The sequence below is a fragment of the Mesocricetus auratus genome, unplaced genomic scaffold, assembly GCF_017639785.1.
Source record: "Mesocricetus auratus isolate SY011 unplaced genomic scaffold, BCM_Maur_2.0 Super-Scaffold_100055, whole genome shotgun sequence".
In the NCBI taxonomy this organism is placed as follows: Eukaryota; Metazoa; Chordata; class Mammalia; order Rodentia; family Cricetidae; genus Mesocricetus; species Mesocricetus auratus.
In genome coordinates, this window is record NW_024429232.1 from 1,472,290 (window position 1) to 1,492,771 (window position 20,482).

At 41.0% G+C, this 20,482-nt stretch overlaps 1 protein-coding gene across 23 annotated transcripts in view; it reads right to left on the reverse strand.

Moving 5' to 3' along the window:
• The window catches only part of Ptk2 (protein tyrosine kinase 2), a 185,246-nt gene that overhangs the window by 75,892 nt on the left and 88,872 nt on the right, over nt 1-20,482 (reverse strand). For all 23 annotated transcript variants that reach the window (XM_040736398.1, XM_040736392.1, XM_040736375.1 and 20 more), the window contains 6 exons: nt 17,688-17,828; nt 17,092-17,169; nt 11,332-11,439; nt 9,607-9,724; nt 8,071-8,101; nt 5,379-5,431 (listed from right to left, as the gene is read on the reverse strand). In XM_040736398.1, the coding sequence (XP_040592332.1) occupies nt 5,379-5,431; nt 8,071-8,101; nt 9,607-9,724; nt 11,332-11,439; nt 17,092-17,169; nt 17,688-17,828 (529 nt within the window). The remainder of the gene's footprint in view (nt 1-5,378; nt 5,432-8,070; nt 8,102-9,606; nt 9,725-11,331; nt 11,440-17,091; nt 17,170-17,687; nt 17,829-20,482) is intronic.

The window sequence follows — 20,482 nt, forward strand, 5'->3', positions numbered from 1 at the left end:
TGCATTTTTGTTTAAAATCCTCTGGTATACTGATTCATTTTTCTCTTGGTATGAAGGTTGTTGGGGAAGACAAGAAACAAACCCCACAAGGCTGAAGAGGCAGCCCACAAGGACTACTTATCTAAAAAAGGTCCTCACTGTCTAGCCTTTTGAAAGGGAAAGTGACTCAGGTCATCCAATGCTCGGCCTGCCTATCAGTCCTTCTGTACCACCTCCCACCTAGGAAAGCACGAGCTCAATGCCAGGGGAAGGAGGAGTCCTCATCTCTGCCCTCACACAGAACACTATTTCCCAACCTACTATGTTGATTTCTTTGCTTCTGACCTTTGAGTGCCTGAGACCCTTCAGGAACCACAGAGGAAAGCAATGTGATTAAGCACCACCTCAGATGTCACTAGGGCTGAATTCTAACAAGATGGGGGAATGAACAAGAAGCAACGTGGGTAGGCTGTTCTCATAACTCCTGCCCTTACCTGTGCACACTATCACCAGCCAGAGTGGCTCTAGATGCCAGAGACATAGAAGCTTGTTTATAGTTCCTCCTAAATTAGCCTGCCAGGTCAGAACATTTTTATTGTGACCACTGTGGCTAGAATAATTCCTATTTTTTCGGGTTCTCACAAGAGCTTGGATGGGATAACAGCTAATGCCTATCACTCTGCACGAATCACCAGTAATACATCATAAAGCACATAATCAAAAGCTTCATGATGAACTTTTCCCAAACAATACAAGGGACTGAACATAAGGGCTTGCACATGCCAGGTAAGCGTTCTATTACTAAATTACACACCCAGCTTAAACAGACAAACAAACAGGCTCACTTAGGCTTCTTGTAGAGGCTGGCCTCAAACTTGTAATCCTTCTGCCTCAACAACCCCCACATATAAAAAAATGGGATTATAGATGTGTGCCACCACATCTGGCTCCCAAATAAACTTCTTTTGTACTTTTGCTTGTTTCAATTTCTTCGAGATAAGAGTTTCTCTGAGTGGCCCTAGCTGTCCTGAAACTCACTCTGTTGACCAGGCTGGCCTTAAAGTCAGAGATCCACCTGCCTTTGCTTCCCAAGTACTGGCATTAAAGGTGTGTGCCACCAGGCCTGACTCAAATGAAATTATGTACTAATTAGCAATATTCTAAAGTTAGGGAAAGGCCCCCATACCCTATACCTTTAAATTATGAATAGTGTTTAAATCAAGCATTCAAAGCCATGTGATGCATGCCTGCAATTCCAACACTTGGGAGGTTCAAGAAGAAGGATCACAGTGAGTTCCAAGCCAGGCTGGGCTATATAGTAAAATCAATCAAGCCTAGGATTTAGAATAAGACCCCATCTCAAGGTGCTGGGGGAGGAGGGGTTGGCACCAGAAGAGGTAACTTTGGAAAGCTTGGCACTGTCACAATGGAAACTAGATGGTAAAATTAGGCACAAGTAGCTCTTTCAACCTGAAAAAAGGGCAGACTTTTTAATTCGAATAGAAAAGTCAGTACTTTATTATTACTGCTAAACGGGGAAATTTTCTACAGTGTAGTCACATGCTAAAATATTACTCCCCTGCACACATCAAGATTTTGCAATGATCAATGTTTCTAATTAAAAGAGAATGAGTTCTTAGAATTCAGGGTCTGGGCTTCCAGCAGACTCTCTATTACTCACTGCTACATGAACCTGACCAAGCCACTTAAATTCCTTAAGCATGTATATAAGTACTAGTATTTGCTGAGTAGCAGCAGAGCAATCAATGAACAATAGACCCAGTATGCAAGAGTGGACAGGGAGAGAGATGCGGGGATGATTACAGACTCCCAGTCTGGAACTTCTCAGACCTGTACAGATCACAACCACTCAAGCATGTTTGAGATGTTCTAGGATTTGAAATGAAGCAGGCTGATACAAACATTTATTTTGCTAAATGTTTTCTTGGTAGTTAGAATAAGTTTCAGTCACCAACTCAATATACCTAGTATCCTATATAAATAGAATTATGCTTTATGAAATATAATCTGTTTTAAAATTTTTACATATACAATAGCACTTTTTAAAAGTCTTCTCAAAGTAGTACAGAAGGCTAAACAGAAAGAAATAAAAAAATACTTCTTCCAGATAAAAAGGACCACTGCAGTACTTTCTATAGATATATAAAAGAGAAAAATTGTAATCTATAGTCTGATTTTGCATGGCCCAAATCCTACAAAAGGGCCACAGAGTAAAACAATGGCAACCATAATGGACTTCTATTTACATTTGGGCTCAATCAAGGGCCTAATTATTCTTAGAAAATTTAAAAAACAAAACAACAAAACCCATCAAACACAGTTACGTCTTGAAAACACTTGAAATCAGCTTTACTCTATGATCTGAAAAATGTCCTCACACCAACACTGTTCCCACAGCAACCCGAGCCCAAGGGCCACATTCACTCAAGTCAGGGCCCATTCATAGATCCCTGTGAGTAGCCTGGGAAACTGGTCTTATAGACAGGGCCGATGGGCTACCTAAGCTCACAAGAGGCATAAAAACCAATGGTTAGTCTTTTTAAAAAAAATCTGCTCAACTTTAAGAATAATATGTCTAGGGAAAAATATTAGTCCAGTAAGTATCTTTGTGAAACTCTGCCAATCTAATTTTTAAAGAGAAATAGTTGAAATTTCAAAGGAAAATCTGCCAAAAAGATGCTAGAGAGTATCCAACCTAGGACACCCCAAGCATTTGCATTCAGTGCACCTGGTAAGGCATGTCTCAGGCAAAGGAGACAGGGTGTAGCAGGAAAGTAGATATACAGACCACAACACACTCCACTGGTCTGCACAAATCAGGGTCACTATGGCAGAAGATACAGAAGGTCACAGGCCACGCAAAGTGCAGAGTTAGCAGCTCACTCCACATGGAAAACAAGCAGTAAAGTCAAGAAATCATCTTGGGATCTGGTTATAGCACAGCACTGTCAGCTAGGTATCACATTAACAAAAACATTCCCAGAGAGTCTGTGTACAGGCTCCAGGGTAGGTGGGTACTGGTCTGTGAAGACAGGATTTACAAATCTGAATTTGCCTGGAAGCAAGCACTAGATGATGTGATCAACAGGGCTAAGAACACCAGCTCGAGGGATGGTCAAGAACCAAAGTGCTGCCTATCAGCTTTCAGGGATGGAAAGATGGCTGTGTGAGGAAGGACAGAACAAGATAATGGAACACCTCCAGCAGAGCTACACAGGAGAGAGTGACCACAGTCCCTAGGGTAGTGTGCACGAGAAGCAACATAGCTGAGGGAAAAGTGGGGAGAGGAAAGGCAGGCTGAGGTCAGGAATGGCATGGACAGCCGAGCTAGACAGTTTGACAGAATCTGAGTACCATCTGGTAGGCACAAAACTTTTATTGGTAATTTTCTTTTGAAAGAAGTAACTTAGAGAAGAGAACACAATTCTTTCTGAGACACCCGAGGAGAATAAAACAAAGGCAGAACCCTAAGAAATTAAAATGGAGTTTGAAATAAAACTCAAATTTGCATAGTGACTCTATTTTTGCTCATTGTATAACTTCAGCACATTGTGTATCCTCTTGGACTTTAGTTTCCTCATCTGTATACTGAGAAAGGATCTCAGCAGTCTGTTAGGAGGATTTCATGAGTTAATTCATAGAAAAGAACATAGATCATAAAGCAAAGTAGAACACAATAGTGCTCATTAAAATCTAGCCACTCAGGCATGGCAACACATACCAATAATCCTAGCATTTAGGGGGCTCAGTAGAACATCAAGAACTTTAGTATAGCCTGGGCTACAAAGTAAGATTTGGTTTCAAAACAAACAAAAGGCCAACTTTTTCTTTCTTGGAGGGGTGTTAAAGGGGAGGGCGGCTGGCTAGAAGTAAAATGTAGAGCTTTGACACTGACAAAGTTGAAGGAAAGTGAGGCTCTACCCTGAAGAATGAGATATAAGGGCCTAGGACCCCCAAAGGTAAACAGCAGAGGAAGTCTGAGCTCACTCTTGTGTCTGGGCAACTATGGGGATTGTGGCAAACAGTCACCAGTACCTAAGCTTCACCTGCAGCTGCCTTTCCACAGGGCATACACATTTCAGTACCTGAATGATTAGGTAGCACTCAAACCTCATCCATCTATCCTATCCTATCCTACAGACCACACTGAGGCCGAGGGGCTGCTTCTTTCCTCTAGACTCCTGCTAAGGCCTGTGAGCCTTTCCCCTTTCACCACATTAAAAACTGTGAGGGCCTATGAGTCCACAGAATCAATGCTATACCTACCACAAGCTGAGTAAGAACTGCATAAAGAGCTGAGGACACCCAGTAACCCTTCTAGAAGTCTGGGTTTCTTCCTAAGTCATGGCTTAGGCTCTCAAATGACTGACATGTCCTGGAGAACATGTAGTAGCCCTGACACTGTCCAGTGAGACCAAATCCAGAAACAAGAGCTTCTTTGCACTATGCCAGGAAGTAGCTGTTGGCTCTAGGCCATCAGAGCACAACAGTGTTGTGCACTAACAGAGTGACTTTGCATGGACTGTATCACAAATGCAAACACCTGCGGAGTAAAGGATTGTGGGATGTTTGTGAACAAGGAAGAGAACAAACAGATACATTATTAGTATGTTGTACACCAAAAGAAGATCCAGAAACAACTGGAAAAAAATATAAAACTAAACTTCAAGAAAAACTGACTCCAAACAAACAGACAGGAATTGAGTCTCATCTGTCACATATTGAATATACCAGAAAGTATGATTTTAGAACTTTGTGTTCACAGGCATAGCTGAGAACAGATGGTATGTGGTAATGTACACATTATGTACATGTAAGACAGTAGGGTATATGTATGTTAAGGTAAACAGTTGAGGCCCTTGGAAGGTGCCTTTTTCTGCCAATCCTTAAAACTGTCCTATCCTCCACATTTTTAGATAAGGAAAAAAGGGCATATATACTTTGAAAATATAACAAAAAAGACACCACACCAACAAATAGTTAAGATAATGCTTATGCAGTACTCTGTATCAAATAACCATTATGTTAACTGTGAAAGACAAAACCATTTTAAAAAAATCACAAATTTTGAACTTCAAACACACAATACAAAGTATATTTTATTAAATCCTGCTGAACTAATTATAAAGATTAATTATAAAAACAAATTTAAAAGTTAAGGTTTTCACTCTAAACACAACATGACATCAAAAAATCTGAAGCCCTACGTATCCTGGTCACATGCATCATCTGCAATAAAGTATATATGGATAGCTACTTCAGGGTAGTAAAACCACACAGATGCTGTATGTTCTAAGCAGATGAACTGGACACAGACTGTCATCTGAAACATCCTCCCTGCAGTTTTCCCTTCGAGGTCTCTGACTGAAGATCCTTACCTGACACAGAGACCGCATGTGTCCGCATGCCTTGTTTTTCACTGTTGGCCAACCTGCAACAGAGCAGACCAAGGGTAAATGCTGTCCTTTCCAGGGCAAAAACACCTGTCCCTGTCAAACAGGCAACTGCATCTACCTCAGTTTACAAGGCCAGCATCGTTCCTGAGAGATTAAGTTCTAGAAGGTTTTTTTTTTTTTTTATTGTATTCTACTTTTTAAGATACTGAGTATGGACAGGCTGAGTCAATACTTTTAAGAGCAGAAATTAAAACAGACGACTGGGGTAAGGACTTGTTTGACCCATTTGAGGCTCTGGGATTCATCCCAGCATCACAAAAAAGTAAATTAATTAATTAATCAATCTTTTAAAGAGAGAGAGAGAGAAAAAGGCCACAGAAGTACCTAGAGAAAGCTGTTCACAAAGGTGGCGTAAAGCTATATAATTCTATGTAATATGTAATATAAAAGCTATGTAAGTTTTCTGCTTAAATGCTAGACTGTAAAAAACTGCTCAAACGTTACAAAGAACCACCATGCAACTAGAACTGAATTTTGCTCTTTAAAACCTAATGACAGAGAAACCCTGTCTAGAGAAAACTAAACAAACAAACAATAACAACAACAACAACAACAAAAAAAACTAAACTGAGGGTCAGGAAGATAGTTTAGCAGGTAAAGGCTTTTGTCACCAAGCCTGATGATCTGAGTTTCTCCCGGGGACTCACAAGGTGGGAGGACAGAATGGATTCTTACAATTTGTCTTCTGATTGATACAGGTGCACCAGGGCATGTGTATGCTCAGATGTATGCATGTAAGTATATATGTGTGTATGTACATACATACATATGTACATGCACACATACTAATGAATGTAAAAAATAAAAATTTAAGACAGTAGCATTTTAACCTTTTAAAATTTATAGCATATAAAAATTAAAACATACATGTATATATTGCTATTATTAACACATTTAAATAAAATTTTTAAAATAATTTATTTAATTTTATGTGTATTGGTGCTTTGCCTGAGAGTATCAGATCCTGGAGTTATAGACAGTTACTGTGAGCTGCCATGTGGGTGCTAGGAATTGAACCCATGTCCTCTGGAAGAGCAGCCTGTGCTCTTAACCAGAGTCATCTCTCCAGCCCTGAAATAAAAAAATTTAATGACATTTAAAACAATACAAACATAGTCTAAAATATTTGGAAGCACCAAACAACAACAAAGGACTCCCACACACAGGGGGTGGCTCAGCAGGCGAAGACGCTGGCACTGCAAGTCTGGCAGCCGCCTTTGGTCCCTGAAACCTCCGTAAAGTGAAAGGAGAGAGAACTGACGTCACAAAGTTCTCCTCTGATCTCCACGCTGGTGCTGTGTGACATATGTCCAGACACACACATCATGTGGGCACGTGTACTCACATACAAATAATAATACATATTTTAAAACTAGGAGTTCTACCTTTGTCAGCTGTTTTCTTGCTTTTGATTCATAAGGAAAACCTCTTCCTACTCTATAAGCATTAACTACATTTAAGTACCAAATGGAAAATTTCCCCAGAATACATGATTTATACCAGAAAAATATCAGAACTTAACATAGCATCTCCTTTTTGCAACCACAAATATGAAACTGTATAACTTCCACAAAAGTCACATAATTTATTGTCTTTTACTAAATTCTGCAAATACTGAAGCTACTATGTACCAGATCAGAGGTTTCTCTTGTACTGCATCTACAGGCTACACTGTACGTCAACTCCAATCACTAGCCCCTTTCGTACTCCACAGTCAGAACAGCAGCTCTCTCACCTGCCTGCCTCCTGTCACTACTGTGGTGAGTACCATGTAATAATCTGGCTACTGTGAAGTCTGTAGAAACCCTATCCTCTTAATGTCTGATGAATTGATTCGGTTTTGTGTGGTGTGTGCTAATGACTTTTAACCCATGCCTCCTCTGCTCACATTTATACTCCTGTTTATAATTCTTAAATGGCCAGATACAGCACTTACTGGGTAGGCTTGATAGGCAGTGCAAATTGTGAGGAACAGGGGAGGAACGCCAGGAGGAAGGTAAAGCACACTATCAGATGCATTTAGCAAAGAGAGGTGGAGAATGTGGCTACAAAGAGGACACAAGACAGAACAAAGACAAGCCCTCCTTGTCCTAGGCTTTCACATCTCCATTGCTTAAGTATCTGAGAATTAGCAGCTTCTACCTAGCAGTAGCCTGTTTGTCTAAATGGTGAGAGTTTTTTACCTTCATACCTTGGACCCAGTTCCTAGCATGCTAAGAATTCAAAAGTAACAATGTACTTTTTTTGCATTGATATTTGATTTGTTTTAATTAAAGATCAACATATGTCTTATGACATTTGTAATGAATAGCAAACCACCAATTACTTTTTCTAAAAATGTGATGACACCATGAAGTGAATGTCTAAGCCTAATTATTATAACCATCTTTAGATCCCTTATTAAACTTAAAATAAGGGAAAAACTAATTTTGAGACTTTCTGATTAAACATACATTCCATATATAACTTACAACTTACTTGATTCATATTTGGAAATATGTTTTCTAGGCCTGTGCATATATATAGAAAATTAATTTTTCAGGAAAACATAATAAAGCCTTTCTTCAAAGTTTCTAAGAAAACCAAGTAAGGAAATGAACAAATGAGCACTTACTTTGGTATTGATGGCAATGCCCGTTCACCTTCTGGGAAGAAAAAGGAAAAAGACATGAGTGGCATCTTGGAATCTTTTAGAAGACAGTATGCAGGTAAGTCCAGGAAGGAGAGGCCTTATTTTGGCGTTTGCTGACAGTCCTTTACAGCCAAGCCAATACATTGATTCCATTTTAGGTTTTAATGGGTTTCCATCCAAAACTCATAACAAACTGTTTAAAGATATGCCAAGTCCTAATGAAGAGATATGACAAGCTGATAAAACACAGTCTTCCCAAATGACTAAGGGATTAGGGAACTCTTAAAATCAAAGTCTAGGTGCCTTGCCAAAAGCCCAAACATTCTGCTTTGATAAAATGATTTACTAGAAACACTTGGAATCTACATGGGAAGTACAATGTGTATAGCTATAGAGGAATTCAGAGATGAGAAGGGAAGGCTCCACACTAGTGGAAAACACACATTTCCAATGGTCTTAGGAACCCACAACCATAAATTTATTTTTGTTGCTACTTCATAAGTATAATTTTGCTACTGAGCAGTGTCTTGGTTCCTAAGACCATTAGAAATGTGTTTTCTGATGGTCAGGACCCACAGGTTGAGAGTTACTGTCCTACAGGACACAGGAAGCATCATGTCCACATGGCCAGTTGAGACCCTCCCATCTATTCCTACTGAATAACTAGCTCCCATGAGTGTCACATTCCTCTTAAACGATGGTCTGCCTTCAGTGGAAACTTTTTTTCCCTTATAATTCAGTTTCATCCTCATTCCGTACAGGAACCTTGCACTTTGCTTGGCCCTCTTAGGTTTCTGAGCCCCACAGAGCACACTGTCAGACTGTTTATTCTTCCCTGATCACCTCCAGGGTACCTGGCCCTGAGGTAGCACTCACAGTACTATATGGTAACTAGCCTGAGGTCTACAGAGTAAACTTAGTCCATAGCAGGCCACACAGTATACTGGAGGAGCTATCATGCCTCCAAAGTCCAGGATCTCCCTGCATTGCACTGATCCACTTGGATCATTTTCAAAGACTGCTTCAGAAACTCACATCCTCAGGACACTGTCATCCTTTGCAACTGTACTTACTTTAAAGCTCTCCTTCATTCTGAGGTGACAGAGCCTCATTTCTAGGACATTTTTATTCAATCAAACCTTTGATTTCACATCTTGACATAAAATTTATTTTCTTTTTCACCTACTCTAAGCTTTTCAAATGTACAAGAAAACAAACAAATCCAAGATAGAAACTTCAACACGAATTATAAGGGACACTTGAAAAAGAACTGGGAAGACAATCTCCAGACCTGAAAGAACCAAGGACAACTCAGGAGCTACTCTTAAGGGTTACTCAAAGCCCTATACTGTAACAGTGCACTCCAGCTCAGCTTCAAGTCTGTGGGCTATGACTTGCTTCTAGAAAAACAAGCATCTGGGTCACAACAACTCATCTGGCTTTCACGTTTGCAGTGAGAACCTGGCTGCTGGAGTGAGTGTGTCTACCAGTGCAGCAGGAGTGAAAACAGAACCTCACCTTTCTGTGGTCTGATGATGAAGGATTGTGTGGCTCCATTTACCAGCCGGCAGTATCCGTCGATCAGATCAGCCATGTTCTCTGCAATGGTTAGGGATGGTGCCGTCACTGTCAGAGGCTAACGGGAAAGAACAAGAAAGAGACATTATTGTTCTTCCCAGTAATCAAAGGAACAGCTGCACTATGACAGCACAACTCTGCACACACTTGAATACAGAGGAGTAGGAATGAAACATTTGCCAAATCTAAGTAAAAAGAGGAAATTTGGTGTTTAAGGACATCATTCCTGGAATTTGTGACAGAAGACACACTCAGAGCATAAGATAAAATGCACTGAAACCGAGGCTCACTTTTACAAGAGGAAGCAAGAAAAAACATTTTTCTTCAGAACGGCTGGCCCCTTGGGCATTCTCTAAGAATTCAGGTTAACAAGCTGAAGCACAACTTATTACAGAGACTACTATATAATAAACCTTTATCAACCATATCTTCATTTTCTGTCAGAAGAAATTGGTGACATTTCATTCTTTCAACATTCACAGCATGTTTGCCCAGAAGCTTAAAAACCATTTTCACACAAGGCAGGCTGTATTAGATAAGCTACCTAAAGACCTATTTCTAAGTGTTATCTGAAGACAACAAAAGCTGTATCTTATTTTCACATCCAAGTGTGTCCTGGTTCACATGGCTGAGCTGATCTGCGGCCAGAAGCAGATGCTGGGGCCGGTGGTGCTGACCAGGGCCCAAAAATGGGCGCTGGGGCTGGCAAGGCTGTCTTAAGCATAGAAGTGATTCATGGGGCCAAGCATGCTGACCCCAGGGGTGGCTGCTATGGCTGGCAGGGCTGCCCCCGGGCTGGGAAGGGCATTTGCACTCAATTCAAATGAATGCCTTGTTGGGAGAGCAGCCTGGGATCTCTGCAGGAAACTGATTTGCAACAAGTTTTCTATACTCCATGCTCGGGCTTGCTAATCTGATAAACAAGGTCTAGATGTCAACATTAATGACTTGGGATAACACAGTAGGACACTGCTGAAATAGCCACGTGAGGAGAGTTGAGAGACAAAGTTGAGAACACAATAGTTCCAGCTGCTTCTCAATACGCTCTGTCTGGAGCCCAGAGGCTTGTGTTAACTGGACAGTTCTTTCTTACACCACTTAGTACTTAGTTTCTCTTTCTTCTTTACTGATGTTTTAAGATGGGATCTTGTTATGTGGTTCATGCTGGGAGCTGTCCTGGGATTCTAGCAATGAGTCAGTAGTAGGCCCTGCCTGCCTATCTTTTAATCACACAGCTGCAGGTGCTATTACCATAATGACTGCCCTGAGAATCTTCCCACACTGTCCAGGAACAGCAACACACTCAATGTAGCACACAATTCTAACTGATTTCCTTGTCCCTTCATAGTGGTCTCTGATTATAGTCATAGCAATATTCCTGAATTTTAAAATCTACTCCTCTCCTATCTTGGAGATATTTAACCACTTACTAAGTAAGTCTGATTACTCATGAACACTTCATCTTTACTCCCGAGAAGTCATTTCTACACTTCTCCATGGATGAGTTGTTTTTGTTTTTTTAATTAAAAAAAAGTTTTTTCAGACAATATATTTTGATCATAATTTTCCTCCTCCTTCAAGCCCTCCCAGATCCTCTCCACCTCTCTATACATCCAACTTCTCTGCTGGGTCAGGGTCAGAGTTTTAAGAGCATGAATCCCTTACCTCAGGGGCACCAGCAATTTTGAGTTGTAGCATTCCTTTCCTGTCTTTGTCTTCACTATTTGAATACTGAATGGTCTGTACTTGGTTGAAGTCTGCTAGGTGTGTAGGCTTTGGGAAGAAAAAGTAAAACTCTTAGGTCATAGAAGAAACCTCAAAGCTTGAGGTCTGCTAGCTATTATGTGATCCCCTGCCCCCAACCCAACACCAGCCTCTTCTCAAGACAGTCTTCCCAAGCCAGGGACACTTTCCTCTGGTGAACAATCATGCAGTGGTCCTATGGGCTTCCTTCCAGGTTTAGTCATGCCTGACTGTGGTAACATCTTAAGGAGACCCAAACAAATGAGGGGGTAAGAGAAAACTCAGCTTCCACAGAAAGAAATGAGGAAAGCTGAATGAACCATGGAATTCTCAATGGCAGCAGATATTTAAATAGTTGAAAAAATTAATACAAGTTAAAACTATAGTAAGCATTTACAAAACAATGCAGTACTTTTATGGAGTTGGTAGTTTGTTAGCAAAACATGCATTCACATAATCTACAACAGGAGCTATGAGCAGAGGATGAACAGGATACAAGATCCTTAACATGATAATAGGAGCTACTCACAATGAAATCTAATTAAAGAACTAAAGGCTTTTTTATTTGTTGGTTGGTTTGTTTGTCGACAAGGTATCATCATGTAGCCCAGATTGGCCTAGAACTAGCTCCCTGTAAGAGCCCAACCTGTCCTACAACTAACAGTCTTTATACCTGCCTTCATTTTCCAAGTGTTAGTATTATAGAAATAATATTTCTTCCCAGTAAGAATTCACTCCACATACTCAGGAATAATAAGGAAAGGTTCATTAGTAATAATACACATCTGGCTCTGGCTAATGCCCAAAGGGAAAGTGGCCTCAAGCAGAAAAATTTACCAACTTATACATGCCTTAGGCTTATGCATTGCACATGTGCTGTCATCCTTAAATGTTTTTCAGTCATGGCACCAAGTCACACTTTGAGCAGTTTAAAGAGACAGGAGAGTGTGAGTGCAGAACTAGCCCTGCTCCTTGCTATCTGCTACGCTGGATGAGCTAGCTCGGGCAATGCTAGAGAGCTTGCCTGGGGTGACGTAGAGGGGACAGCTGGCAAGCTGACCAACCCAGCTACTACCCAGGCCCAAAAGCAGGACTTTGAGGTAGCCCACCCCAACACTCACCTATGAAATGCTAGAGCATGCTAAGGTGCCATACCCGCAGATCCAAAACTACAGGATCTCAATGGCACGAGGCAACAATAGGATATCCAAGAAGTGTCCCAGTGAGAGCCAAGTATCAAGGGTATAGCAGAAGCCAGAAACTTCAAACCAGACCAATGACTCATTGCAAGGAATACTTACAAGTAAAGATGTAGGAACTAAATGGTATTCTGTGCGACTCACTGGACCACACAACAACTTCCACGCTGAGATTTTTAAATTTGTTTGTTTTGGTTTTTGGCTTTACTTTTAGATTTTGTTTTGGAGGAAGAATGTAAGGGCAGGGGGCGGGAGTGAGGGAATGTGAAGAAGAGTGGAATGCATGATGTGAAGTCCACAAAGAACCAGTAAGAATGGACGGACGGACAGGAGACTGTAAGACTGGCCACTTAGGCAGACGGGTGTTTACACAGCAAAGATATTCTTAAGTACAATGGTATTGTCTTTTTCAAATAGGTGGTACCCAGGGTCGTTTTACCCACCTGGCAGAATTACGCTTTTCCTGGTAAGACACAGGGGACCTGATGGCAAACCAGGTCTTAATGGTGGCAGATTATTTGATATGTAGATGAGCATAATGATTAGCTATAAATCAGGGTTGTATCTTTTGTTTTTAAAATTGAGCCTAACCAGAGGGTCAATCTCTTGATGACTGAATAAAGTGAACAAACATTAGCAAGCACTTTTTCAGCACGCCTAAACTTCAATAATGGCACAAATTTTCTTTCTTACAGTTGCTAACAAATCTGGTAAGTGTACTACTTATCTTTCAGTTCATTTGGAGGCAGCCCTCCTTTAGCTAAACTCTACGTTTGTAACTTAGTATTTCCTAAGCAAGTTTCTTAGTAAATCTTTTATACCATCAATTTTACTGTTCTTTTTATCACTGAGATTACAAACATGTACCATCACAACTGGTTTAGAGGGTATAATTTTAAAATTTTAAAGGCATGTTTATTATAACTTAACAGGGACTGCCCTACATAAAGTCACACTGTGTGTGTATAGTGCTGGAGTTGCAATGTTAGGTAAAGCACTGAACCACAAGCAGAGTTCTAATGACATACTTTCCAGTGGTGAATCAAGATTTGGTTCTAAAACTAAATGACTACGAACATCCAAGTAAAAGGACCTACAGAGAATGCCACAAAAAATAAAAAAAACTATCAAAAGAGAATTTACTGAGCCAAACATAAAACCACAGTAATCAGTCTTCAGACAGTGTGTTATCAGTAGAAAGAACAGGAGACTAAGAAGCTGATGACAAAAGGAATAGCCCATTCAGGTGTAAACAGGTTTGATCCTTATAAATATCTGTTCCACACTGCAATATGTACAACAATGGGTGAGTCCTGTCAACAAAGACGACCATTTTCTATTGGCTTATACTGTACAAGGACAGGCGATAAGCACCTCAGTTTCTTGGTGCCATTACTTCTCCCCATAATGTAATCACCATCATTACACCAAGAAGGAGACGCAGACACAGATATGAAAGAATGACTCCCAAAAGCATAAAGCTATTGTTAAGATGGCGGTAGCCTTGCAATGCACTACAATGCCTTGCTTTTTTCATCGTCGCCTCCTGACAAGATGGAAGGGGGGCTCTCCATCTTGCACTATATATGACACTGGAGATAGACAAGAAGACACAAATGTAAAATGATAAAATATCTTGCAAGAAAAATGACTACAAACTGAATCTAAGGGCTATGACTCAAAATCATTAAGTCACAGAAGACTGGACATGGTGAGGCTTTCTGAAGAGCCAGGCATTTACACGCATGCCAGTGGACTGCGTGCTCCTGCTTCTGTAATCAGTGCCACTGCTGCTCCTGAATCTGTCCTGAGCATCTGTCCTGGGCATCTGTCCTGCCCTCAGTTTCACGCACCCATCCAATAGCTGAAAAGTACAGTATGCTACTGCAGCTGGTAGTGGCAGTAGTACACTGTACTTTTCATCTATTCACTGACCATTTGGGAATCTCTTAGGTTGGCTGTGTTTTTCCTAATTTTAATTATTTTTTAGTCTTAAAGTAAGGGGCTTTTATCAAATAGATTCATAACAAATAGCTGACTTCTATCCCAATTTTTCATGAAAAATTCTTAATCTCTCTCTCTCTCTCTCCTCTCCTCCCTCTCTCTCTCTCCCCCTTCCCCCTTCAATGGTCTTTCAAGACAGGGTTTCTTTGTGTAGCCCTGGCTATCCTGAAACTTGCTCTGTAGACCAGGCTGTCCTCGAACTCAGAAAACAGTCTGCTACTGCCTCCTGAGTGCTGGGATTAAAGGAATGCACCACAATCACCTGTCTCAGGGAAAGGGAAAGGGGACAGGGTGGGGTGGGAATGAGGAATGTCCTCACCACAGTCATGAGATAACTCTTTTGTTTTCTTCTAAACTATCATTTTTATTTTTCATGTGTGGATCTATTTGGGTTCACGTTCTGTCACAGTGAGTCTCAGGGACAGATACCATTCTGTTTTGTTCTGTGATGCAGCATTGATTGAAAAGTCAACCAAAGATTGCAAGTCAAGACAATGGAGAGGTAAGCGGAGTGGGGTGGGAGTTTAGACACTGGTGTGTTTAAATGAGAAAAACAATCAACAAAGAAAAACATTTCAGATTCCTAGATCTGTGAGGAGACAAATCACAAAGAAAAAAAGTACCTACACTGGTAACCCAGGCACAGTCCAAACAGTGAACCCAAAGGACCAGCTTCCATTCCCGGGATATTTGCTTTACATCAGACTCACTGAAGAAAAGGAAGAACTCAAATGTAAAAATTAAGCCATACTTGTGACTTCAGCACGTGGGTGGTCAGAGGTAGAAGATTTCCATTGAATGTAAGGATGGCCTAAGCCACACAGAGTCAAAGCCAGTCTGGGAGACAAAATAAGACCCTATCTCAAAACAGCAATAACAACATCAAAACAAATGAAATGGGCAAAATGACAAGAACTATAAAAATGGTAGAATACAGATGTGGGAAAACTACGTCCCCACATTGCCAATGACAGAAGTTTCCCAGCCTTTCTTAGAAGCAACCTGGCAAGTTCTTTTCAAGTTAAAAAAGATTTAATTGGAATCTCTTCCAGCAAAGAGAAATCAGCAGTTTTTTAACATACATGCAAAAGAACATTTCTTCTGGGCTCTGAGGAGATGGTGCAGTGGCTAAGACTGCTTGCCGTGTTTAGATGAACTCCTGACCTCAAAGCCCCAACATCCATGGAAAAAGGCCAGGCAAGGCCTTGCAGCCTATAACCTCAAAAATTGTAGAGGAGGAGGGGTATACAAGGCAGGGAGTGCATAGGCCAGTCAGCATAGTCAATGAGCTTCAGATTCAGCAAGAGACCATGGTCTAGAGGGATTAAGGAGCAAAGTGATAGAGGAAGATGGCTTTCTCTGGCCTCTGCATGTAAACACATAAGCACACGTACCTACCTACTGATATGTAAAAATGAATAAATGAACAAATAAAGTATACTTATTTCAACATAGTCTTCGGGCAGAAATCTGAAAGTTCAGTGACTGAGACACTCCCAGGTGGCCATCATTGCCAGGCAGACTGGAAGGCAGGCTCACAGGCAAGATGCAGAAGAGGCAAGATGTGTGCTTGGTGAGACCCACTTCCATCCAATAGACAAGAGTAAGGAGAAAAGCAGAGAGCACTGTTATCACTTCTATGTGGGTACAGTGGGGGAGGGGACTGCTAAAGAGACAGGGCAGAAGCACAGCAGAGTGGACATGGACAGCAAGGAGTACATGTGCGAAGTCATACCACACACAGATACAAACTTGTTGTGAGCAGAAACCCATACCAGTGAAAAGGCACACCTGCCAGTGTGAGCCCACAAGAAGACCTCAGAACCAGACTGCCTGCCCGTCTGTCCACATGGGTTCACAGACATCCTCAATACCACAACTCTGCAGGCCTTGCAGCTTGTAGTCACCATCACATGACCCAGACTCCAGACACACTTTCCATGCACACCCGACTACAAACTCCATCAGAGGGCTGCAGTCTGTTTGACAAGCAGGTGCTCAGCAGCATTTACTGAAGTACAAAATAGGAGCACACAAGAGTGAGACAAACTGAGGATTTCTCTCTTCAGTATTTTTTCTCAATGAGGTAGTAAGGGCAACAAGGAATTCAGAATTTAAAATTAAGATGTTTTTCTGGAATTAACTCATAAAGCTTATTTAAAGAGTAGGATGTCAGTACAAATACACTAAAATCACATCCAGATGTTAGTTATAAGGCCTTACAAGGTAAGCTACAACAGTTCCATCAGTTTTCACTCACCACCTAATCTGTCTTATTCATTTCCCTTCCAGGCTAAAGAATTCCAAAGGCAATAGATGTAAGTTTGTCTCTCACACCCCACCTGAGCAAGAAGACTACGAAATGAACGAATAAGTTTCTGTGCAGAATAGAGTCTTTCATGGGAGTGCCTTGTCCAGTCCTGAACTTTAATCCTGTGCCCACAACCAATTTCATGAGTCCTCCCAGAAGCAGACTTACATTGCAGCCCTTGTCTGTCAGGTAGCTGATCCCTTCTTCTGGGCCGATTGCCAGTTCTACGGAAATAATCCAACTTGACTTTGGAAGATCAAACAGGTGAGAACAGGGGTGCCAGAAGGAAAAAAAATATTTTAGACCTGGAGTCATGAATATATTAGATTGGAAGAGGACTTGGTTTACTGTTAATCTATCTAACCAAATAAGATAAAATATTTATAACTTCATTGACATAAGATCTACTGAGTCTGGACAAGACTAATTGTGGTCACTCTTAAATCTGGGAAGTCATTGTTTTCTCTAGGAAGATTATCTCAACAGGCAAACTAGCCCTTGGAGAACAGCTAATCAAACTGCAGGCCAAAATAAAAACACCTTCTTATGAATACAGGCATACTATTTAAAAGATGATGTTATCTAATTAATATATTTTCTTACCACTTTTCCCCTTTGACTTATTATCAAAACAGTATTTTTGTTTGTTAAGAACTATGACAAATTCGTTTTCCTTCAATTAGAAACACAGATGCACATGGATAAGAAAAAGCAGAAAAAAAAAATCAAACTAGTCCCCATCTTCCAAGGTCCCACACACTTACCCCAAGGGCACACTTGAAGCATTCTTTGTCAAATCTGTACACCGGAGAGAGAATCTCAAAGAATTTCAGGATGCTTTCTTCTCTATTAAGGTTGGCAAACTGCCTAAATGTTTGCTGGATCAGTTTTCTTAGTGTTTTGGCCTGAATGATGAAGTTACAGGAACATATTTTTCAATTCAACCAAGAGCAAAAACTGCAATCATACTCATATCATTTACATTACTACAAAAAGTCACTTGCCAAATAACTAGTGAGCATTATCAGCTGTAACACCCACATTAATAAACTTTGTCCTGTGACCAGTTTGATAGGTATAGTTGAGCAACACAGAACTTCATTCCTTCAACAGAAGCTTAAAGCAACAGCATGCATATTAAAAACGAAGCACAGAGCTGTTAACCCATTCACCACAGGGGCACATGGCCTACAAGTAGAAAGGATAAATGTACATATAGGCATTCACAAATAATTAACTTTCAAAGGCTCTTGTTCTTAGATCTAAGAAGTGAAATTTCAGGACACTATTTTTTTGTAAAGATTCAGCAATAAAGAGGATCTTCAAAACCATTCACTCAACATATGGAATAATTATACAAACTGTGGTGTATACTCATCAACCAATAAATACTCTAAGCTGCCTATAAACCATGTTATGGAACCAGTTGAGGGAAGTTGAAATCCTACCTTATTGTTATACAACAAAGAAAACAATCAATCCGTATGTACACAACAGACATTTTTAGAAAAGAGCTCATTTTTAAGCTTCAAATGCTTGTGTGTTAAGGGAGAGAAATCACTGCCTACAGTGCTTTACTTAGCATGGACAACCATTAGCTTCTGCTTCTTTTACTCATTTGAGTTTGGTCCTCACACATGGATACCTGGGAATGGAACAAGGGCTTCCCAGGGAGCAAGCTCCTGATCTTCAGTGTATGAGACAGCAGGGAGGCAAGAAAACAGTAACCCCACATTGAGATCTGAGGAGAGAAGACCAATGCAGGCATGAACTTAGTTTCTACGCTGCTAACACTGATTCTACTTCCTTGGATAACCTTGAGTGAAGAAGTGAAGAAGGTTTTTTGGCAGGAATGTCAACAGCAGGGAGAAAGAAAAAAAAAAAAAACCTAAGTATGGGGCTTTCCACTAGCTCAGGCAGGAAGCAACAATTTATGCATGTAGAGGTGCAGAAAAGGAGTCAGAGGTGGTCTGACTCTGATTTTATCTTGGAAATGTAAGATGCTACAGGCAGGAACCAGTATTGAACTGGCAAGGCCAAAAAATTAATTAAAAAAGGGGGGGGGAGGAACAATCTTCAGGCAAAGGTTGGAAGGACATCTGGGGCTATCAGGAACTCAGTTGAACACATCACACAACCTGCTGAAGCTGGAAGAACATCTGGGGCTATCAGGAACCCAGTTGAACCCATCACACAACCTGCTGAAGCTGGAAGAACATCTGGGGCTATCAGGAACCCAGTTGAACCCATCACACAACCTGCTGAAGCTGGAAGCAGGCGTGGGCAGTGGCTGGCACAGCCCACAGGAAATGAACGCCAGGACTCTGGTGGACCGAGATCAGGGAGATGCGCTAAGTGATCTGCTGAATCCTGACGGTAAGGAGGAGGCAGAAGAGTTGAGCTGCTAAGGTGAGAACAAGGAAACTAGGAGGGCCGGCCTGCACTAATGGGGTAATACAGGTGAGGCCTGCTGAAGTAACTGGGAAGACTCTGGAGTCAAAGGAGATACTGAAGACAATGAGCAAGGCAACCAGAAATGTAGTTACATGATAAAGGGTGCAGTTACTGAAATGAAAACCAGTTTGGAAGACTGAGAAGGGCAAGGAGCAAGATACTAGGAAGACAACTGACATGAGCTGAGAGGACATGTGCTTTCACATATAAGGGGTGGCGAGTGAGAAGACAAGAAGCAGAAAAACTACATCTGGTCACACTACAGCATGCCAAGCAGGCAATCAAAGGAATGGTTTAAAAGAGAGGCTTACAATGACTTGGTGCATGGACAGAACAAACTCAGGTAGTTACAGACACAGCATCTGCCAATCCAGTAGACAAAAAGGAAAGAGGAGACAGCTAGGAATAGACAGCTAGCTAGTTTAACAACACTGGAGTTCTGATGGAAGTGAAGCAGTAGGGGAACAAGAAAATCCCAGCTCATCCAAGCAGAACTAGTTCTGGTTCTGGATCAGGCTTTAACTAAAGAGAATTAAACATGTGCAGTGTCAGTAGGGCCTAACTATAAAATACACTGCACAGATAATGGTCTCTGAACCTAGGATGCTTTTAAGAGAAAAGTCGTTCTGGGAATAACCACCAAATACTGGCCTTGACTAAGATACTGACAAAGGCCACTTCCTCATGAAACCAGTTCACATGGAGAGTACAAATGACTAAGAATATGCAAGAGTATCATTAAAATACACCACCAAGAACTGTTGTTTCTCAGTCATATTAATCTAACAAGTCATTTCTCATTAGTCTGCCTAATGATTATCAGATGCTACTAGCCTCAAGGATGACTAGTTTCTCATGTGTATGTCAGGCAAAAGCAAAATTGCTAGAAAACACTAAAAAAGCTGAAGACATATTAAAGAATCACACACTACTGCCCAGGCACATCAGTAGTGTACCCAGTGCCCCTTCCATCTATCGGGACTGGACTCAAGGGCAAGTGCCTCAAGCACAGGTCCGTTTTCACTTATTGCATATTGTTTGCAATAGTTTTGTGAGTCTTAATATGTGCTTGGGTTGGCTTTGACCTTGAGATCCTCCTACCTCA